At 40.4% G+C, this 23,694-nt stretch overlaps 1 protein-coding gene across 1 annotated transcript in view; it reads right to left on the reverse strand.

The window, feature by feature from the left end:
- Positions 1–539: 539 nt before the first annotated feature.
- The window catches only part of nphs1 (NPHS1 adhesion molecule, nephrin), a 35,678-nt gene continuing 12,523 nt past the window's right edge, over positions 540–23,694 (reverse strand). The window contains exons 5-30 of the mRNA XM_067511836.1: positions 21,897–22,019; positions 21,160–21,241; positions 20,197–20,300; positions 18,340–18,461; positions 17,948–18,119; positions 16,507–16,664; positions 15,391–15,532; positions 14,103–14,227; positions 13,854–14,022; positions 13,532–13,661; positions 13,192–13,364; positions 12,338–12,478; positions 11,657–11,797; positions 10,270–10,391; positions 9,513–9,672; positions 9,203–9,359; positions 8,657–8,808; positions 5,975–6,086; positions 5,718–5,899; positions 5,531–5,581; positions 5,095–5,217; positions 4,542–4,590; positions 4,095–4,227; positions 3,138–3,216; positions 2,843–3,009; positions 540–2,675 (exon numbers count right to left, since the gene is read on the reverse strand). Coding sequence (XP_067367937.1) covers positions 2,586–2,675; positions 2,843–3,009; positions 3,138–3,216; positions 4,095–4,227; positions 4,542–4,590; positions 5,095–5,217; positions 5,531–5,581; positions 5,718–5,899; positions 5,975–6,086; positions 8,657–8,808; positions 9,203–9,359; positions 9,513–9,672; positions 10,270–10,391; positions 11,657–11,797; positions 12,338–12,478; positions 13,192–13,364; positions 13,532–13,661; positions 13,854–14,022; positions 14,103–14,227; positions 15,391–15,532; positions 16,507–16,664; positions 17,948–18,119; positions 18,340–18,461; positions 20,197–20,300; positions 21,160–21,241; positions 21,897–22,019 — 3,359 coding nt within the window. The 3' untranslated portion in view covers positions 540–2,585. The remainder of the gene's footprint in view (positions 2,676–2,842; positions 3,010–3,137; positions 3,217–4,094; positions 4,228–4,541; positions 4,591–5,094; positions 5,218–5,530; positions 5,582–5,717; positions 5,900–5,974; positions 6,087–8,656; positions 8,809–9,202; positions 9,360–9,512; positions 9,673–10,269; positions 10,392–11,656; positions 11,798–12,337; positions 12,479–13,191; positions 13,365–13,531; positions 13,662–13,853; positions 14,023–14,102; positions 14,228–15,390; positions 15,533–16,506; positions 16,665–17,947; positions 18,120–18,339; positions 18,462–20,196; positions 20,301–21,159; positions 21,242–21,896; positions 22,020–23,694) is intronic.

Raw genomic sequence — 23,694 nt, forward strand, 5'->3', positions numbered from 1 at the left:
CAATCTTATATTTGCCCCCCCCCCCCCAAAAAAGGCAGATGGGTAAAAGAATGTAAAAACAGTTAGATCTGCGGGAAAGGAATATTTTTTTGTCTCTTTTGATTAAATTGTTCATTCATGCAGCCTGTTTGTTCAAGCTCCCGTGAGACTCTTCTGAACCCAACTTATCAAAATGTTCATGAGGCAAGAGACGAAAAATACAAGTTGACGTACAGTATTGAGCTGTCAAACCTTCAGTTAGCAGATTATCAGTCCTGTCTGAGCTGAAATAAATGCATCATGAACAGGTTTTGGTATGAACACAGCAGTCAGTTTGACAGGACCTTAAACAATTGTTCAGTAATGAGACAAACATACCTTGACAGCTCATGATGGAGAATCGTGAGCCTAATTGAGGGAAAGCAGCTCAGTGGAAACATTGAGATTTATCTACAGTCAGGCCCTATTAAAGAAGGAGCATTTTGTAGCATGGACAAATTTCCAAAGAAAACAGTCTAACCAGGATACAGATGTATTCTATCATATTCTGTAATTAAACCTTTATTCCAAAATTAAGAGTATTTTACAGTAATAGCACAATAAGTAAAATAACATCAAGTACACCACATCATCACAGCTCAAAAAAACAAACAAACAAAAAAAATCATACTTTTCAATTTAGAATACATGAACAAATCTCTTTTTACTGTTTCAAAAAAAGGGAATGCAAATTTTTGCACCAAACTGTATATGCCCATGAGAATGATGTAATGAAACATGCTAGAGGCGATAAGCAGAAGCTAGAAGCAGAAACAGGATACATACGTAACAGCGCTGTGTACAGATATAATGAGGGAACAGTCAGTATTTGTGCAAGCAACAGAAACTTTGAGGAAGTAACTCATCTCTGCACAGTAAATCTTTAAAAAAGTTACAACAATACACAAAGCACACAAGGCCTGTCATGTTCTGTATGTTTACAGGGTTAATGTCAGTGACGGCCATCAGTTTGCAGCTATGAATATGCAGTATATCATCACTTTATACTTGGGCTCTGGATCTGACGATACTAGGCCTATTTAAATGAGTTGTGATGTTTTAAAATCTCTTCTAAAAACATATATTCTAAACCTTTTTTTAACAAGCATGCCTTTACTTTTCCCCGAACAGTTGATGTTACACCATTATTTGGTCAAAATTAAAAAATTTCCACTTCTTGTCTAGTACTTTGGACCATTTCCCTGCAAAATTAATGACTTTTGCAATAGCTGTACTCACTAATTAGCTAACTCTAGCATACTAACATGCTAAGATGGTGAGCATTATAATATCATGTGTCATAAATACAGTTTTATAGAGCTGTTATATTACTAAAATGATTTATGTCTTACTTATATGTTATATAAGTGAAATAGCTTTAATGTTATATGTTATAAAACATAATTAATTGCTGCTGTGAGGAACCTTTGGCTTTAAAAAATGCCCTATAAATAAGCATTATTATTAATATTGTACAAGATATGTAGTAAAAGCCTTCAGTGAACTGTACTGAACTGTAAATCAAAAAAAAAAGGGAAACCAAAGTAAGAGAAGAGACAATTTCTGTAGCAATGGCCAAAGTTGCAGCTTAGCCTAAACACTCTTCTTGTTTCTCTCTCTCTCTCTCTCTCTCTCTCTCTCTCTCTCTCTCTCTCTCTCTCTCTCTCTCTCTCTGACTGCCCACTTTCAGTGAGACAAATCTTCAGCACGGTTTCTTTCTCACACTGATGCTGGGAGCTGAACTTTAATCCCAGAGAAAACTGGATTACAGTCTGGCCCTAGATGTGGCTTTACCTCCTGAAGACATAACCGTGCTAAATGCCACAGTACTATCCTGTTGTAGGGATTCCCATGGACTAGCTGTGAGGTCTCAAACTCTTTTGTATGAGACAAGAGAGGGACAGGCCACTGTCTGCAGGTTCTCATCTGGATACATGTTGGAAAATGTTTTACATCAAATTGGGTACAAAAAGGGATGATATCTGCTTCGGTTGGACTGTAAGCTTAAGTAGCTTTCCCCCAGTGCCAAACACAGCAATGTCTGTGTTTTTTTGTCTCTAACTGACTGATTCATGTCTACCTGCAGGCCACAGAAGGAACAATCGGTAATGCTCTAGGAAAGAGGGTAAAGGTGAAAGAACAAAGCGAGGTCCAGGGAGGAAGACATTATCGTTACTGGGATCAGAGAGGGAAGAGAAAATAGGGTGGTGGTCAAAATATGAGCTTTAAAAACAGTAAAAAAAGTGTATACACCAACATCATGTTAACATTATGGATTGCATGAAGTTATTGGGATCACATTTTTTAAGTTATTCAGAAGTTCTATTTTGCTTCTCTTACACTGGTTTCTTTTGCCTGCTGCAGTTTCCTGTAGGCCACCTTCCTTCTTTTAGGAAAGAGTAAAGAAACACTGTATTATGTGGCATTTTACATCAAACACTCAAAGTTCCATAATGTTCAAAAAGAAAAAAAACAACAACACTGTATTGAATATCTGAATAGCTTAGTGAGTACTGGTGAGTCACAAGCCTTGTCATACTGTATTTCTTTGCTCTGACCATCTCATTCTAGACCAGCTCTCCTTGTAGTTCAAATGGAAGATCAGAATTTCTCTTCGGTTTATGAACATCTGCGAAGCCTCTCACTCTGTCAGTACCCTGATAATAAACAGACAGTGTCTGAGTTATAATCATATACATAATAAAAGGTACAATGTATCCTCTACCTCTATATTTCACCTGAATTGTGATACCTATACAAATGTTAACTAATCAATATAAGTGGAGCTTTCACCATATAGTAGGTTAGGATTTTGTTTACAGACCTGAGGGTAGGCTGCTGATCTCCATTCATTCATTTGATGAGGCATTCTTTGGTCAAACAAGGTCGGGGGGGAAAGAAGGGAGGAAGCCAGGATATCCTGGTACAAACTCTCATCTCTTACATCTTCATACACGTGGCTGTGAGAGTCCATAGGGAGGTGGGCAGCATCTTAAAGAGCAATTGGAAGCACATACCCAAAGCACAAACACAAACAAATACAATTAGAATGTTTCAGGGTCCGGTGCCTGAATACAAGCTAAAGTTTACTGTTGTTTACATGTATATTTTGGTCTCACCAAACTGACGTGTTTCCTCAGTGTGTGGACTGAGAGGCGGTATGTAGTGACCGGTGGGGTAATAATAATGGGAACTTTCCTGAAATTAGTGAAACAAAAGGAATAGCATCGTGACAACTTTGAGCCTATATAACACCAGCCAAATGACAGTTCCACATGTTTTAAATCAAAGCAGAGGGTGGTGCGTTCATTTCTCAGAGGGTCAGTTCACGAAAAACACATTTTCCCATGCAGGAACTATATATAACCCAGCAGATGGACGTTTGTCTTTATATATTCATCTCCAAGATGTCTGAGGTGCCTCAATGGTTTACTAGACTGAACAATTACTAACTACTGAAAAAGACAGAGGATAAAGTCCCTATGAAAATGGTACCCCTGGGCAGAAGGCTTACAAGTTGATATCTTAAATATGGGCAAATACAACCAAAGCAATATGCATCAAACCACTACACATCACAGAAAATCTATTTCTGGATTAGCCAACGCTGACAGCTTCAGAATCTACAGTATCTTTGCAACTAGGGGTGAGATAAAGCTTTTTTTCTGTGGGGATCTGAGGTTTCATTATACCCCATTCTGACAGAACAGTGCTATCTGTTTTCTTTTCCCTCACTCAACAGTTTTCGTTAAGGTTCAAATCCTTGTTGGCCTTTCTGATGTACAAAATGATAATTTTGCTGAGATCGATGTGTATTTTGAATGCTAATTGTGGGGTATTGATCTATGTTCCATCTCTTTGCACAGCTAAAGGTTTCATTAGTTTATCTCTCCATTTTCCTTGTTATGGCTGAATTCTCCACTTCCTCTTCTGTCAGATCTTTTCACCCCCTGCCTAACCTCTTTCATCCCCTCATTTGTTTAGTCAACCTTCCCTGTGTTTCTGCATATTTTCCCAGTTGCCCTTTTCTTTTCGCCTTTTCACACCCTTTACCTCCTTCTCACTCCCATTCTTACCGCTGTATAGCTTTCGTAGACATTGCTGTCTGTTTCAGATCCAGAGTCGATGAGGAGAGTGCGCTGGGCTGCGGTGTTGATCTTTTCCCGACTCTCATACTTATTGGAGTTGCTTACAGTTGACCGACTGGACCTACAATGAGCAATCGGGTTCTGTCATTTGCTTGAAACTCTTAATCCCACTATGAACTAACAGACATAGTAATTTCTTTCTTGCATACATTACTGTCTTTAAAAATACAAAATGTATATTGTGTACTGTATAGTGTGCTACATATTTGTTATGGTGCAGTTTATAAAGACACTAATATTGAAAGATATTTAGAGAAGCTTGTTATTTTGTCTGTGTGGCTGTTTTAGTAGCTGGGTCAGCCAATGTATCAGGTCTTCTCAGAGTGGATTGGATGTTCGTCTCTTTATTACTTCTACTGCAGAGCCCTGACTTACCTGTCCTCACCATTCTTTTTTCCATCCAACACACTGCTTCCTCTACCCCCTGCAGGGGGAACAAAAAAGGGAGGAAAGAGGCTTAGTGTTAGGAAATTAGAACTTGAAGAGGGGGGCATCATCTTATAAGCACTGAAATTGATCAGAGCAATAAAAAGGCCAGAGAGTGAGAGCGAATAAAAGGCAAGTCAGCTGAGAAAAATCTATGTAAAAACTAGAGGACAGGGAAGGTGAAGAATAAAAGAGTAAGAAGGAGAATGGGCAGTTAGAAAGAGACAGAGAGCTAGGACATAAAGTCAAAAATGAGGTAAAGGATGTATACAAAACACAGAAGCAACAGCTCTGAAGAATGAGTGTGGCAGGAGGTACAGATTTAGAAAATGAGCAGAAGGTGAGGAGACAGGATAAATTGATGTAAAGGGGGACATGAAAAGATAGAAAGATCAAGATTCTTTAGAATTTTGTGGAGGAATCGGGAAATTATAATAAAAGTGAGTGATGGGGGAAACATTTGCACAGCTAAAGAGGGAAAAAAAAAAATCATTGTTGCTACCTTTCTGGCTTTGCCTCTTTTTCCACCTCAGTCCAAAGAAACAACCCAGGGAATTTAACACCAGCAGGACTCCAAACACCACGGAGAACACTAGAGTCAAATAGGCCTGCAGTGTGCTTGCACCTGTTTAACAAAACAAGTTCAATGCATACTAGTGAATATTAAATGGTAAGCAAGATGAGATAATTCAGTAAGATAAAAACTGACTGAGACAGATCCAACTACTTTCCCAACTGACTTTATTGATTAATAACTAGCAGAGGGGGAAAAGTATGGATGGGAGCCATGACAACTACTACTCTCATAGAGCAAACATCAAAAGCCTTGGAGGTGCATACATTAACATGATTTAGCCAAATGAAGCCAGCTGCTGTGCAAACAGCAATTTCCAACTGCCCTTAAGAGCTTTTTCAGAGAGTTGTGATAAAAGACGTACTGTGTGAGAGTGAATCATCATCTGCTGGATCTCCTTCTGGCTCTGGCCTCTCTATAAAATAAGAACAATAGTAACAAAAACTTTGATACCACACTTGTAATAATCACTCTCTCATGTTAAAAGTTATTATAAAACGTCACTTATAAACAGTCCTTTCAGTGTCAAGTTGGGGTTACTCCAAACTGACCCTTGGTGGTGATGGTCAGAACTGCATTATTATCAGCATATTCACTCTCTCCTATTGCATTGCGAGCATTGACAGAGAAATTGTAGGTGCTGACGGGCTGCAGGCCTGTGACAGTGAAGGTTGTTGTTCCAGGAGGAAAGACGTCCATGTACAGAAAACTGGGTGACTTGTCCCAACGGTATCTGTAGACCAAAAGGCAATATTAATTACAACTATTGATTATAGGAGCATTTAAACCTGTATTCCTGACTTTTCACCTTATACGAAATCTTTGCCGCAAACCACCATTAAAACCAGGGATCCACTCTAGAGTTACAGAGTCATGGGTGACACTGACTTGACGAAATGATGAAGGGGGATCTGGGTGATCTGAGGATGAAAGAAAATATGAAAAGTGGACAATTCTCTTATTGCTTTAGGTGCTTTAGGTGTTAAGAATTTATGTCTGCCCTGTGGCTTTAGACACAATCATGTTTCTAAAGGTGAGAGCAAGGCTAATGATCTTAAAGACATGGGAGAATGGTTCCACTATTGCCACTGATCAGATTTTTTCCCCAGAGAAGACGCCTTGCCAATCCAGGTTTATTCAAATGTTGTACTTGTACTTTTGTCTTTTTCACAAAAAATTATTTTGTCTTAGAACGCAGTTATTCTTATCAGATAAGTGATCAAAGTGTCAGAAGAACTAAGGATAACTATTTAACGCAGCTGATTTTAATATGATTTGTAGGTAGAAATCATGACACTTAGACTTTTAGAAAGGGAATTTGACAGTAACCATTTAATAAATATTTATTTAGATATTTAATTATTAATAAAAAACAGAATACAATGAAATCAGGGGGAATAGATGATCACCATAGCCAGCACTTGTCAAAGAGCCTCCAAAACCTCTTTTTTTATTTAACAGCTTATCTCTTCTTAATCGGAGTTTATTTCACAAGCTTCCAAAGATTTTGTTTTTGACAGAAACAGCTTTGCATTTTTTAAACAGTGCATAGCTCCTTATCTGCTTTTTCTTAGGCTTGAGCTTTGTTGTATGAATGATCAGAAAGCAGTGCTATAGCTGATCCTACTCAGAACAAAGTGGCTGATTTGTCCAATTTATCCAAACAAAGTCATGCAATAAAGGATGAAGTCTCTTGATTATTATCAATATTGTGAACAAAGATCAAAGTAGTCTAACCAGGCCTCCGGTCTGACAAGAGGCACTGCTTCAGTCAGGGTAGTGAGGGGAAAGTGGATTATTTTGAATTTGGAGCATGAAAAAAAAGAAGGGTGGTTTTGGGGCCAGAGCGAGAGATAGTCAAGGAAAGAATGAGGAGAGATTGTGAGCAGCTACATAAGAAGGGGATGCTCTACTCGTCTCACGCTCCAGGCTGCAGCCCAGTTTGCAGAGTAAATAATTCCAACTATCAGCTCCCCTCATAAGATTCCAGGGCAAAGAGGTCAGCCTTATTTGGATCCCGTCTCCTTCAAATCCAAAAAGCACCATGCATGAAAAAAAATTAAAATTCTCTTTTCCTCTCAGGCTGTAAAATGATAAGGAAGCAAATAAAATGTATTATCACTGCGTCAGATTAATTATGAATATTCACAGCACAAAAAAAAAAAAAAAAAAAAACACGACGGTGGAAAACCGGGCCAATATTGGATTGTATTTTATGGTTTTTATAGTAAACATTAAATGTGTCCAATGATGGCTGTGGGCCTTTGCTGAGAGCAGGACTTTGTTGATAGTGGCAGTGGTGCAAGGATACACAGGTAGCTTGAAGGTAAAAAAGTCTAAGCACCCCAGGAGAGCAAAGTATATCACTGCAGCATTATCTGAGTGTGAAATGAAGTACTGCTATAGGCTCAATGATAAAGTAGAGATTGAGCAATGAAATAAGTTTCTTAAAAGGGCTGACAGTCAGGAACAACAACTCTTTCCAGTTTACAGAATCATGCAATGGTCCTCCTACACCATTGTTAGTTGCTGGAAAAGCCTGATAAACCTTGGACAAGGCAGCACAGACAAAATTATTTTGAGATGCTGCCAAATTAGAACCAAAGGAAAAAATTGTGTTCCACTGCCAAGTGCGTGATATGCATAATCTCTACATGCTGTGTGCCCTAACCACTGACTTTAATTAAATGGACATTCATTTAAAGCTGCCTCAGGTAGGTTTTTACCACTTGGTAGCAAAAAATTGATAGTCACACAGGCCTGACACAGGCCTACTATAGTGATGGATTTTTCAGTTGCATTAACAAACAATTCCTTTCACATTAAGCAGTCACAAACACCACTGTGAGTATGTACACAATGCATTTTTGCCTTTTAGTTATGGTTTAATCAACCATCTTTTGGTCTTTACATCACTGGACACTTGGCTTTCTTTATACTCCACTCCATTAATTTGGCTCCTTGTGATTCCAGCCTTTATGTGGTGTGCACCCTCTTTTCAGCTGGCAGGAGGTGCAAAAGGTTTTTAAAATGGGAAAAGTGCATTGATGACATTAGTAAGACTTAAGGTTGTTTAAAGATTTGGATAGTAGTTTTAAATTTTCAGTATTTCTATTGACCCCTTCAGTACACAGAGTCTTTAAATTATTTTGAGAAAAAAAAAAAAAACATCTTTATATATGGTAATTGTGGAACTTAACTTAAGAATGAAGTGTCGCATTACGTTGTTACAGGGTTAGTTTTACTGGTTCATTTTGGACATACAACCTGCTTAACTACAACTCCACAACTCATCTCATTCTTTTGTCTTTTAATACAGCAACTCTTCCGTAGATGTCCCTACAGAAGTCTACAAAACCAGCATTGACAGCCTCATATAGGCCACATTCTGTTCATATTCTTTAAAGACAGCTAAGGATACCTGTGTAGGCTTAAGCCCCCCCCCAAACACATATACAGACACATGTACACACAAAATGTATATAAATACTTGTGCTGACGAGCTGAATGTCTAGCTTGTCTTCCCCAAGTGAGTTGCGAGCTGTGCAGCGGAAGATAGCGTAGTCCAGAGCTGCGCTCACATTTACTACTTGGACTGTGCTGGTGTGGACAGCACCCTCCCTGACAATCCGCTCCCCATACCTGCAGCATACATGTTTGCAAGTGCACATACACACATGCACGCACGTCCACACACACACACACGCACATCCATACACAGAAAGAGAGATAAATCCCGACCAGGCAGACAGCAGGGATTGTGATGTCCTGCAGATTGCACTAAGTCACCCAATTTCACACATCAAAGAAGCATTAAACAGGTATTTGCATAGTAAAAGGCAAAGAATAAAATGCACTAAACCTGGATTTAGTGGTGAAATAGCAAGAAATGGCAAAAGAATATATTATATTAGGGGAGAACCTAATCTAATTGTAAGGATTCATCAAAATGTAACCAAATGCTGACAGTAGCACTTAAGTTAATAGTGAGCATAATGGCAAGAGAATAATGGAAAATGGAAAAATGCTTTTCTACCTGGGATTTGCAAAATCCATGCGTACACCATTTTTCTCCCAAGCAAAGTCGACACGAGGAATACCTTCTGCTTGACACACTACCTCAGCAGTAGTGGTGCCATCCCCTCTACTTGCTACTTTCCTCCATTGGGCTCCTTTCTGAAGCTCTGGTTTGACTACAGAAGACAAAGCAGGAATGGAGGGTAATTCACGGAGACACAATAAAGGAGTAAATGTGCATGTGTATTTATTGACAGGTACAAAACACGTGCATGGTTCGACAAACAAGTCTTTGTGATTTTCCGTCTAAGAAAATACCACTAACTCACATTGAACTACCAGCTGCACATCTACAGTGCCAGGGGGTGCTATGCCATTATTGGCTGTGCACTGGTAAAGACCAGCATGAGCCCGAGTCACATTATGGATGGTCAGAAGGCCTGATTCGTCTTCCTGGGTCTCCTCTCCCATCTCCACCTCCCCTTCTCCCTGTGGAAGATAGAGTGAGGGAGAATAAGCGGAGGACAGCAACTATCCCTCAATACACACTCCCCTCCTCTTGGGTGAGGGCTACAGTTTGGAGGCTGTATGAAAGCAAGACATGTGGACAGTGAGGGAGAGTTGAGCCGGAACCCATCGGGGCTTGAAGTGGGGGTGGGAAAGGCATTGGGGGAATGAGCTTTGAGGACAGAGAAGGATAATGCCAAAGGTTGGAGAGCCAAAGGGAAAAATAAAAGGCGAGGTTGTGTAGGTTGAAAGCGGGACACACAGTACTGCTGGGGGGTGGGTTAGATCGGAGAAGGCATCAGTAGATAAGGAGACCACGCCATATTGACAAATGTGCCCTTTAGTCACACAGCAGTAATGAAAGCTATTTTTCTGGATTTGGGCTGAGTGTGGAGCAGAAGGAGGTGGGGTGGAAGGATGGTTAGACCCAGTGAAATATATTGCAGCGGTGCATTTAGAAAGGCCAGTGATAAATAGCAAAAACAAGTGAAATGTTATAAAGGAAGCTAGATAAAGGAAATATAATTCAGATGGTGACAGTGTTTCTTTATATATCCGTGTAGCTTATGTAGTCCTCACCAGCCACTTCCAAGAGAACATGCCATGTATGATGGGGTTGGCATCTGCCACACATATCAGGTCTGCTGTTTTCCCCACGTTTACCAACACAGGGTCTTTTTCTGCCTTGACACTGGGAGCATCTGAATGTATGAAAACGGGACAATCCTTAAGGCAGGACCAAAGGTTAAAATGCCAACCTAGGACAAATCATTTGCCAATCAGTTTAACAGGCTTTGGTTTTCCTTTGAAATAGTTCCTTAGCCTCTACTTATTGGCATCTGTGTGTCCTGTACAATGCCATGACCTTTCTATAAAATGCTTGTGCTTGAGTCGTATGTGTCGTGACTGATACGACTCAGTCATATGACTCACGAGGCATTCTGACCAAACCCCCTTCCCTTGGTTTCTCTCCTCATCCATCTATTTATCAAATCAACTCTCCTTCCTAACTGTGTAGCTCCTCTTGTCTTCCTGAGGTTGCCTCTACATCACAAGCTTTTTATACTTCCCATGGGTGTCATGTATTTAGAGTACAAAAATAAGGCCATTAGTGTCTGCTTGTCTAAAGCTACAGCATGTTCACACTTGAAGAGGTGGTGGGAAACACTAGAGAGACATACCCTCTGGGTTTGTGGGATCCAACCATTGGCCTACTAACCGGGATTGACGTTGTTAAGTGGGCTACACTGTCAACCATTAAAGTGACTACAATTCTACATACATAATGAATATCTACAACTGTCTAACCCAGTTGATCAGGATGGCAGAAGCCATTAGGCATGTGCCGTGGGCTTTGTAGAAAGGGGCAGACCTAGATTTTCAACACTTCCATGATTAAATCATCAGTATCGGGGCTGAGGGTCTGGTGCTTGAGGCTGGCCTTCAGGCAGCATTGAAGGTGCATGGCCTTGCATGGAGGCCTAATGAATGTTTTTTTGTGCAGGGGCTAAGAGTCAGTGTTGTTGTCTGGGTGTGTCTTTCTGTGCTGATGCATTAACAATTTTTACACTGAGCAGTTTTATACATGTTTAAAAAACCTATTATAAACATTATATACAGTATGCTATCGTTAACAACAACAACAACAACAAAAAACAAAAAAACGCCCAAATCTCTGGAAACAAGCAGGATTTTAAACAGCTAAATGGTGTGCTTGACTTGTGATTCAGAGAGCCTACTTATATACCTGCAAATATGGCATTTTTGAAACTAAAAAAAAAATTAATTAGAATGAATGACAGTATTTAAAATGGGTATTCACATTTTTATTCTTAGTGAAAATATGGAACTCTCTGCTCTATAATGTTTCCATCAGCACATTACACTGGAAACCTAACAAAATCAGAAAGAAAATCAAATAGAATATATGTGGGCATAACAATGTGTTGTAAGTGAAGGATCTTACACTGAACGTCCAGCATGATGGAGGTTTGATTTTCACCCTCATCATTTGTGCACTTAACAGTGTAAACTCCGGCATCTTTCCTTGTGATATTCTTGATCTCTAGTGAATTCTCGTCTGACCAGTGGTACCGCAGATCTGCCTCTTTATAAAACACAAACACGCACACACAAAAACACACACACGCAAATGATAAATAAAGTATGCATTACACGCTCATCAACCACATGTCCTCTGGCCACTGGTCTCTAAGTGACATCTAATCCTGCATTATTGATTGACCTGGCTGGGTTCCCACATCAAGCCAACAATAGGCTGCATGAGACACCTTCTGTAGCACAGCACTGAAAATGTAATGTTTTTTTTTTCCCATTTAGGATATAGTCATTTTATGGTGGGGCTACCAGAGTTAACAGAAAAAGTGAGTGGGTGCAGCAGGGTCCTGATGACACCGGCCTGGAGGAGAAGCCAGGTTTAGAACCGTTGTGTTGTATTCAGGGAGACAGCAATCCTCATTTAGACTGCATACATTAGAGCCATAATGAGAATCACATTTGGCAGGGTCCCATGCTAGCTAACCTGCCATGTTTTATTCAGACCTTGAATGGCAGAGCTGAGTGCTTACTTGCTGGCTCAGCTAAACTAGGGCCTGGTTTATAGAGCCATCACACAGCCCTGGATCACCTTTGACCAGCTTCTCCCTGCGGTGGAGCCAAATGCAGGAGATCTCCTCTGGGTTAGCTGAGACTAGTAGTGGGATGGTTGCCATGTCATCCTCCACCACCTGGACCTGCGTTGGCTGATCAGGGCTGAACTCTGGTGGGTCTGACACAGAAACAGCGAACAAATATAGCTGCAGTGAGTTAGATTTACACCCGAAATACATGAACACAGGCATGGATAGCAACTAGGGTTCACAGAATGATGAGAACCAGCAAGAGTGAGCAGAAAGACACAAAACATGTTGAGCATAAAAGCTGTAAGAGACACTAATGAGAGTCAAACCAGTAGAAAGTTGACATCCCACCGATAATTCCAGATCTAACCAACTTCACACACTTATACAACGGAGGAGTAAGACAAGCGGGAGGCAGAGAGACAGGCATTAAAACAACGAGTGACAGTACTGTTGTCCAACTGCAGCTCTGCACAAACACACAGTGACATTCCATCATGCTCATACACAGTACCAAGCTTTGAAGCAGCGGCTGGCTGCTGCCTGTGAAATGGCATCAAAGACAAACATGACCATGCAGCAAAGCAAATGCACAATTAGGACACACTGCCGCAGAGCTCAACAGACCCACAAATCACAACAAAAGGTTTCAAGTAAACAAAACACGCACACATACACATACATGTTTTTCTGTGCAAAAAGTACACCAACAAGCTTACATCTGGACCATTATAGATCATCTTTATGCATCATTTAAGATTTATGCAAACCACATCTCTTGGTTCACTTGCCAAGAAGGAAGAAAACAAACACACTGGGAAAGAAAGAAATGAACAAACAATTCATCCTCTATTATACTTACAAAGCACATTGAGTTTGAAGAATGTGTTGACCCCCTCAGCTAGCACAGGGCTGTGGGCCTGACAAATGACCCTCTGGTTGTGATGCTGTGAACTCAGGTTCAGAGATAGAGAACTGCTTACAGAAACACCACCATACTGAGCGTTCTTGGGTGGCTTCTCTACTCCCTGTAACCTACGACACCAATCCCAACCAGCAGGTACATCAGTCCAGTTAAAGTTCACTAAGCAATAGTGCATACTTTCACATTTTACAGAATAAACATCCAGACAAATTATGACACTAAATTAGAGGCATCATGTTTGTCATTGTCACTATTTCCACCCACTGCTAAGCCAAACCTGAGTTGGCCCAAGCTCCAGTAGATGTTGGCCTTGGGGTTACTACTTCCTGACTGGCACTCCAAAGTTACCACCTGGCCCCGACGAAGCTCTTCCTGTGTGGTTGTGATCTTCATACTTATTGCTGTAACTGGAAAACCGTGCAGTACACAAAAAAACATCATGACTCACAGAAAATGAAGAGTATGGAATGCTGAAGTTATAAATCTGTTTGAATGGGCTTATATAAAAACCTATTTGTCTGCTTTTCTCTTGGCTGAGTTAAACAAGAATAAAAGGTCAGCCTGTTTTTATTATGTTTCAGAGCAATAGTCTAACTCACAGTGAACCATAAGCTTAGTGTAGGCAGAGATGGTCTTCTTTGCCTCATTTGTGGCATCACAGCGATAGACGGCCATGTTGTCACTTGCCGTCAGGACCAGGACAAGTTCTCGAGCAACACCCCGATCAAAGGACGTCTGCTTCAGCGCATCATGCACTGCTCTTCCATTCTAAATCAGGAAGGAGAGTTATTAATCACAGATGAGTATGTACACCAAACATACGGACATACATGCTTATACAATCTAACCTTAAACCACGTCAGGGTACCAGTAGGATTTCCTCCAGTGGAAAAGCAGATAAGACGGATTTTGGTCCCCGCATGAAGAGGGGCATCCCGAGGAGGACCATCAAGCCATACCTTTTGAGGGGGGTCTGTTATAAAAGGATCATCACAACTGTGACATTTAGTAAATTTGGTTTTTGGAATGTTTTGGTTAGAATTTATGTTCAACAGAGTTGGCATTAATAACCACTGAAGTCCATACCAGGTATATCAATCAAATTTGAAAATCTGAACAGATGTCCTCTAACTCAAATATGACAAAGCAGGTCTGAAAAATACATTTACCAATGACTTTATTAAGTACACTTGTTTAACTGCTTTTTAACAAAAATATCTAATCGGCCAACCACATGCCAGCAACTCAGTGCATTTTGGCATGCAGACATGGTCAAAAGAATGTGCTGAAGTTCAAACTGAGCATTTCTAAATATTTCAGAAACTGCTAATCTTCTGGGATTTTCACACACAACCATCTTTAAGGTTTAAAGAGAATGTTCTGAAAAAGAATTTGGCATGAACAACATAAAAGCATGGATCCATCCTGCTACGTATTAATGGTTCAGGCTGCCGCTGGTGGTGTAATGGTGTGGGGTGGGTGATCTTTGGGATCCTTGATACCAAGTGACCATTGTTGAAATTCCACAGCCTACCTGAGTACTGTTGGTGACCATTTCCATCCAGCTATGACCACAGTGTACCCATGCTCTGATGGCTACTTCAAGCAGGATAACATGCCATGTCACAAACTTAAAATCCTTTAAAACTGGTTTCTTAGAAATAATAATAACGTCACTCAAATTACCTCCGCGGACACCAGATCTCAATCCGTTAGAGCAACCTTTGGGATGTCGTGGAAGAGGTGATTTGTATCATGGATGTGTTCCGACACATCTTCAGAAACTGCATGATTGTACCATGTCAATATGGACTAAAACCTCTAATGAATGTTTCTAGCACCTTAAAAAATAAAGCCAGTTCTGAAGCAAAAAGGGAGTCCAACCTGTTATTAGCAAGGTGTACCTAATAAAGTGGCCAGTAAGTGTAGTTGGTCATTCAGTGTCAAGGTCTGTATTTTTAAAGAACTACAGTATGTTCGTTTTTTTTGTAGCACTTGACATTGTTGCATTGTAACTGTTGTAATTACAATTTGCCCCTCCTGAACCATGGAAACACTCTAAAAATAAATATAGCACTGCACCAAAATAAAATGTCATTCTCTTGGCTATTTTTGATAAAACTGCAGCTCACTCACAATGGACACTGAGTTTGGCTATTTGGGTCTTGGAGAAGTGTGTGCCCTTGTTGAAAGCCTCACAGGTGAGTTTTAGCCCATCTTCCTCTCTAGAGACCTGGTGGGTCATGTTGGACATAGTTGTCATCCCACCATAGTTTCCCTGCAGACAAAGCACACATGAGAGTTCAGTGAGGGGACAGACAGTGTTGGTCTCTGGCCTTCTGGGTCTTGGAAGAGAGAGACAGTCACAGGGAAAAACAACACACACTTGTTTCCCTGGGTGAATACAGATGGCAAATTAGCTGCTGTAATAACTGATGTTGTGCACGGTCTAGGATAAATAAGCATATTCATCTGACTCTCCTGCTTTGCACATGGTCATAAATTGAGCAAAGCATCATTTTGCACCTGCCCCATAGTGGTCATGCCTATGCAGCACATCTGGTTATTAAAGCTATTATTGTGGTGATTACTGTAAAAGCCATAGTCAGAAAGACTAACAAAGACACTGGACATGAGCGTCAGTCTTCATTAACTTCACACTGTTTCAGATGCATTAAAGCTCACACACAGCACACTGAGTGCCTTGTGTAAGATCAAATAAAAATGCTGCTGCCAGATGAATAAAGAGCTTGTTTAATAATGCTCATCTTCTGTGTCAGCTTTTATTCACTTTGATCTTATTAACATACACAAAAGAGGAGAAGAGCAGCAGAATACTCCTTTTGCAATCGGCTGCTGATTTATTTGGGAAGCTGAAGCAGATCTATTCAGAGATTGCTCATGGTCATACAGTTTTCTTTCATCTATAAAGGTTCACATGAGGTCAAATTTCATATTAAGGATTCTTTTAATTCAGTGGGAGGCATTTTAATAGATTTTGTTGGTGCCCTAAAGGCAAGATTGACTGGAGGGCAATGCCTTTGCAAATTACTTTTCATGCTTTTTGCCTTGTGTTCACAACAATGAAACAAAAGCAAACAAATGTTTAGTATTCTTTTTATACTGACCAGCATGAGCACCAATTAAAACCACTGTGTACACGGTCTGTTGCCAGATTTGTTGTTTATTCATCTATTTGCTCAGATGGACAGATTCTGATTTGTGGAAACAGCATGCTTGGCGAAGTCTCACCTCTTCCATAGTGACAACAGTGGTGTTGAGCTCCTTGTAGCCCAGCCACCAACGAATCCAGACAGGAGGATTACTGGAGGTGGCAAAGCAACTGAGATTCAACTCCTCTCCCTCAATGGCCGTAAATGTACCCGACACGATGACCTTCTCAGGCTCGACTGATGTACATGTGCACACACACACATATGTAGGTAAACATATAAAGACACGTCAGTAAAAATATCATTCCATGAACAGTATATTGAACAGCTACCTATTCTGATCACAGTAGCAGCACAACTATTTTTGGATGTGAAACATAGAGTTGAATAAAGGGTGAGAGGGAAAATCACTTTGAGTGGCAACTTGTTTTCTCAGGAGGTTTTCAATGTGGTTTTTAAAGTATGCTTCATTTTAACCACAGGGGGAGACAGGGTACTATAGCTGCAGGCAAAGTGATACAGCTGCAAAAAGCCTTTAGGGGAATACAAAGGACTGAGATTGAGCTGGCAGACACATGGAAGGAGGGGTCATGTATGCAAATCCTATACATATTCGTTTCTATCCCACAGGAGACAGAATGTGATGCATTTGTGCATACCACACACACACACACACACACAAAGTCTTTTGAAATTACATAGATGCTGTAAGGTAAAATAGGGCATATTCATTTAACACCAGCGAGGCTTTTTCTGTGCCCTCCAGCTTCTGCCAGTGCCTAGAGCGCAGTCAGCAGCTCATTTTCAATATCCATGAATGGATCACTGGGAGGCATGGCATCAGGGCCTGATGGGGGCTTTGTGTTAAAAGGAACAGCACTGGTATAACTTCAGCTCCCTTTACATAGTATGAGTTAGGTATTTCTATAAGGGCTGAGTCGAATTCTAATTAGATTTAAATAAAAAAGGCCTATCCATCACATAGCATTCAAAGCTCTGACTAACATTGTCTGGCTCTGTAGTGGAAATCAGGCTATTGTTAGACTCTATGCAATAATGCTTGAATTATAATTGAATATTAATTCTGGATTTGTTTAATTGTTGCTGAAACAAACATTTTATATTTAGAGACAAAAGTATAATCTATTAAGCCCGTGCGTTACTGTTTCACAAAGTGTATGCTTTACTGCCTCGGGATTGTGCAATGAAGCAATTCAGCTAAATTAGTGTAGCAGCTATGAAGAAGCATGCGGGGATACTAATCTGGAGGCAGTCGGAATTATGGGCTACAGCAATAATAACCATTAGTTTCATTAATGATATTAGCATTAGAATTTATGCTGTGACAGCAAAAGAATTGGTTTTGGAGGTAAGAATCTTATTATATTCCTCTGCCTCATGTCCATATCCTTAATAATCCATTGCTGCGAGTCCTGCCAGGGGTTTGTGTGTGCAAGCACGTGTGTGTGTGAATGTGTGTGCTCCAACAGTGCACTATATTAAGCATTATTTTCACTCACAGAGCACAGTGATTTTCCGGCTGACAGACTGAGGCAATGGGGACACCAGATTCACGCTTTCACAACATAAGACTGCGTGGTTGTCAGCAGGGGTGATCTTGAGGTTGAGCACACTGCTCGACTTCTGTACCACAGTGTCCTCTTCCCAAGTTGTGGACAAAATTTCTCCATTCTGACACAAAGATGATAACATAAAAATAAAAAAACAACATTAAAAAGTTGTTTGTGTCATAGTCCCATATGTTGCATTTAAAGAAGTATTGACATTTTATACAATTGGATACCTACACTGCAAATCCTAGAAGTAAGCTTGAGCTAAAGTGGATCATTTTGCCACCGTGACACTGTGTTGCAAAGCCTCCTTAACAGATGGTTTAGAAGATTTACAGTACCTTGGTCCAGTGGAGAGTGGCTAGAGGATTTCCACCATGAGACACACACTCTAATCTGAGTGTTCTTCCTGATCTGACATCTTCTCCCTCCAGACCTAGAATAAATGGAGGCTGAGGTGGGACTGCAAAGAAACAAAAGGCGAGAACAAAAATGGACAATAGGCAATGGAATAGAAGGCAACTAACAAAAAATGAGGGGAAGATGGAGTGTGAAGGAAAAGGGATGTGGTAACTCAAGGAGAGGGGGTGAGGACTGACCATCACCGGCATAACATAAAAAACCACTGTGTTGAGAACAATTTTGGTAATTGAATAGGAAGCATCCGTATTTGTTGAGACAAGGCCAATAAATACGGCACATTCAATGGGTCTGTGGGATAAGAGGTCCAGATCTGATGAAAGCATTAAGTATTAAGACAGCAGTGAGCTGGATCCAGTCCATAAAGCAAAATAACAGATGTTCAAACAGTAATAAGCCAATGTGAAATATGAATAAATTACAGCCTCCTTGAATAAAATATACCCAGGAAAATAAATTATAGGAGGACGGGCCTTTGTTATTGCTGCAATCAGTTTCACAGAGCAAGCTGCAGACCCTGGGCCAGCGTGACAAATTGCCACCTTGCTAACAATCTGGCTGGATGAAAATGGCCACCGAGCTGGCTTTGATGGGCTGGCATGCTGAGTAAGACTGCAGTGGTGGTCCCACATTCTGCAACATTAGCACTTAGCAGATATTTTTTAATACAGAGCAGAGAGATAGAGAACAAGGGAGGAGAGCTCATAGCTATTGGTGATTGTTAAAACAGCAGCGGTTGCGTCTAATGTGGAGGAGTATAGATAGAGACAACATTAAGGTGTCTCGTCAGCCTGTGGATAATATGGCAGCAGTGCTGTAGCAAGCTGGTTGCTGAAGGTGTCAGCAGCCCTGCTAGACTTTAATCATCAGCAAGATTTAGGCCTGGGAGAAGCATGTGGGTAAACTAAACAATCAATTACTTCAACTGATCAACACAGTACAAAATACAAAACCTACTGTAGTAAACAGTAGGTGAGGTGACAAACTGTTTGTGCATTCACCAACAATGGCTTTCACTGTTGCCTTGCCAAATAAGAGCAGAAATGAACACCAAATGCAATGAGAGAAAACGACAGCATGTGTGTCAACCCACCTTTGTGAGCTGCAGTAACAAATTTATTATTACCACAGTTTGTGTTAATAACATGAAAGAAAACTGCCTTCTCTCTTGCCTCAGTGGATTCTAAATTTAATTTAAGCTGATGAGCACAAAAGTTGGTGGGCAAGTTTTTTAAGATTCATTATCATTAACTGTGGTGGCCTTAAATTCCCATATTAGCTATTATAACACTTTTAAATACTGGTATTGACGCCTTGCTGATATAATCCATCACAGTTGATGTAATAATTGGTTTATGTTTTCGGGCATTAGGGAGACGTATGGTTTAAGTAAATCTACAATTACTCAGTTTAACATTAAATCTAAATTAAAGAAACTAAAGAAATTCTAATTGAATTGTTGTGTTGGTGTATGATTTTACACTGCTAGCCAATATTATGGAAACCTCTTGATTTGGTCATATCAATCTCAGCCCACCAGGGTCAAACTCAGGTTGTTTCGAAGTAGGTGTGAGTTTACCTTCAGGTTGAATTTTTCTCTTCTGACCACTAACACAGACTGAGTGCACAAGGTCGGCCACCCTTGGGCCACTCTGAGGCTTGGGTTCCTGTGTGGTTGAGTGTGTTTGTATGCCAGTGTGTTTTTTTTGTTTTTTTTTGTTTTTTTTTTTAAAGAGGGGGTGTTGATTGTCAGTTTACAGACAGGTTGAGACACTCACAGTACACGTTCATGGTCATTGTGGTCTCCACAGGCCGGAAAAGAGCGGAGTTCTTGGCTCGACATGCCAGCTGCCTCCCGTTGTCAGAGCTTAGAGCAGTGACTCTTTGAGAGGTAACAGAAAGACAAGAATTGAGAAGGATAAAAGACTCATACAATGTGCTAAAGCTCAAAACATCACACAAAAGCAATGCCTAGGCTTGGGATTGCAAGAGGTTTTCATATTCTTTACTTAAATAAAATTGCTGTAAATACATATCCATTGCAAATGCTGGTATTGCTGCAGGCGCATCTACCCAAATCACTTACCATTTAACAGAATGTTTATGTGAATAGCAATTAATAAGTCAAATTATACTCAAGTAGTTTTTGTAACTACATAGTTACATACATGGAAAGATCCACTAGTCCCTACAATGCAGTGGATTTGTTCTGAGTCTAGTTTACTTTTTCAGTTTATGTCTTGTATATCAAATTACAGTACAATGTCAACCATAACAATCACACATGGCCGCCTGTTGTGTATGCTCAGTGTGAATATGAGGAAGGAGCATCAATATTGCTTAAGACCTTCGCGGTTCTGCAACAGAGCTGAACAACACTGCAGCTTCTCAGCACCAATGTTATCTCAGAATATGACAAGAGGTTATTATCTTTGACACAGAGGAGACAAGCAGGATTAAAGTAATCTATGGCCTTGTTTAATGTATAGGCACCTGGCAAACCAGCGAGGATCGGATCGGTCTTGCTCCCGGAATGTAATTTTGTGCATTTGACAGAAGCTAATTCAATCGCACAGTGCCAAGTAACAGTTTGCTGTGCGCAGAAAATCATTGTACTCACTAAGACAGAAGGAGAAAATAAGAGTGGGGCGAAAACAAGGGAAACAAGAAACAAAGACAGACTTGAAGAGATTGAGCACGTTGGTGAGGAGAATGAGTCTGACAGGCGAACGAACACATACGTTACTTCAGCATGCATGTTCAGGAGCTTATCCTTTGAGCCAGACGTGGTGAAAGACTGTGCACCTGTCAGCTCAACTCCGTCTAAAAGACACAATGGGGGGAAAGGCAAATGAAAAGGGGAGAGAACTGTGTAAATGTGTTCATGTGAAACAGAAACACTAGTGTTATTCTCATGTGGAATGGTAAAATCTGGAATAAGATTACAACATACATCTTTGTGTGTGCAATCTAAAAGTGTTTTCCAAAATAACAATATACACTGTCTTAACTTGTGTTTGCAGTCACATCAAATCAGTTTTGAGATTACGATGTCACAACAATCACTTAGATGCATAGCACCTATAGCCAAATTTACACGGACCCTTTCTGTTTCAGGAATATGTAGTATATTAAGTGTAATGAAAGAGCAAAAGGTAAAAACAGAAAATGGATAGATTGCAGTTGTTTATGTAAAACATGTGGAACTTGTTATACAGCCACTGTACGTGCAATTGTAAAGTCAGTGGAAATTGGAAATTCAAATGTTCAGGCATTTTCCTCCTACGCAGAGTCTGCTCTTTTCAACTATGCAATGAGAAGAGTATGAAATAGCAAATCTTTAGTGAACCTGCATTATATCCTTGGCAATATTTTTTGTTTGAGTATTTAAGTTAAAACCTAAAGAGATGTATAAAATATCTGGCTGTTCTCTTTGCCCCAGTCTGACACACTTAGTCCAGTTGAACGGGTGACTCACCTTTAAAAAGTGAGATATCGGCCACTGGCTTTGCATCTGGGGCAACGCAGATGACGACATACATCTCGCCTGCCACCCAAGGTGTTGCCATGTCCACCTGAAAGTATGGCTTGGATGGAGGAACTGAATAACAGAAATTGTATCTCTTGATTCATGTTTATCACTTCTATAACTTAATATTTATCACAGTAATTTGAGGTTAGTGGAAGTTGGTGCTATCTCAGATAGATATTATCTTATACAATGATATGATAACAAGCATTTGTAACATTTGGGAGTCACTGAAATGTCATGCTGTCAGTTTTTGAGTGATTTACTACAGTGAGGTTGCTGTTGAGTTAGATTACAAAAAGTGGACAGGAAGAGAATACAGAGATGAAATAGTGATAAAACCAATCCCGCGCTAATCTATCATAGCAAACACCAAACACTTCTCTTCTCAGATCACCCCCAAGCCAAATACGTGCTTTCTGCACTGATCAAAGCAGCCTTCACTTCTCCACTGTTCTACACTACAATCCCTTTAGCTGACCATAAATAGGAACTCCAGAAAAAAAAAGAAGAGAAAGAAAAAACAAAAATTAAAACACAGCTTTTAAGACAAGGGACCAAATTTGTTTTGTAGTAAATTGGGAAATCTGTCATCAACTAATCATAAAAGAGATTTCTGCAGATCTATGAGCCATTCTTAACCAAGTCTATCACGCAATCATGCACCCACTACAGAAACCTTATCATCTATTGTGCCACCTTTTAGTGAGTGGCTGAGCCTGTAGATTTAGAATCTGTGGTTACTGTTATGGTTGTTTTTCTTTCATCACAGATCAAGTGCAAAGGCTGGCTGCATTCAGAGACAGAACTGGGAGATGGAGAGTATAGGAAGGATACAACTGTGTGAGAGAGACATGAAAGAGTCTGGCAGAGAAGTGAAAAGATATGGCAAGAATGAAAAGTAAGTTTAAGAGAGTCTGCAAAGAGAGAGAGCAAGGACAGGGAGATAGCTGCTGCTGAATTCTGAGATAAATCCATTGCAAATGTGTGAGTAAACAGCTGGACTACAGGCAACCAAACCAGCTCCACTTCACCTCTCCCCTCCTTCTTTTGGCACACAAAATCAATTCCTGGCCACTAAGAGGAGCTGTTGCTGTGTGCAGAGTCGCCCATTGGCTCTAGTCTGCTATTGAGACAGATGAGATGTGGCTGCAGCTTCAAACTGATTTAAAAGAAGCAATTGAATCTGTGTGGACTGTGATGGGTTACCCAGAGCTGCAGTGGCGCACACTGCAATAATGAGATGCATTTGTTTGTTTTCACCCCCCTCTTCCCTGAGAAAATGACTCCATTGACAGACCCTGCACTCTCAATCTACTCAGACCCACATGATTCACATAGGAGCATCACTTGTTGTGCTCAAGGAGTGTCTCGCCTCCCTAACAATTTCTAAAATAAGAATAATGATATGTTATGTTCGCAAATGAGGCAGGCAGGTATGTAATTTTTTCTTGGCTCGCTATTGCTGGCCCATTCCTCTTATCTTTCATTCACGCCATTATTCCTCCCAAGCCACCCGAGCCCACCCTCCTCTCCCCACGCTATCCTTCTTGACCATTGCAGTTAAACTGCAGAAGTGCAGGGGAAGGTGTGTGTCAACTTGGACTGGAGACTACAGCCCTCCATCCATCACATCTATTCAGGCAAACCATGTGACCCAGCCAGCCCAGTCAAACTGAACTTAGGCAATACACAAATTTGTACAAATGTGACAATGTGTTTCTGCAGTCTACCTGTATCTCTTTTA

Source organism: Channa argus, chromosome 7 (genome assembly GCF_033026475.1).
Source record: "Channa argus isolate prfri chromosome 7, Channa argus male v1.0, whole genome shotgun sequence".
Lineage (NCBI taxonomy): Eukaryota > Metazoa > Chordata > Actinopteri > Anabantiformes > Channidae > Channa > Channa argus.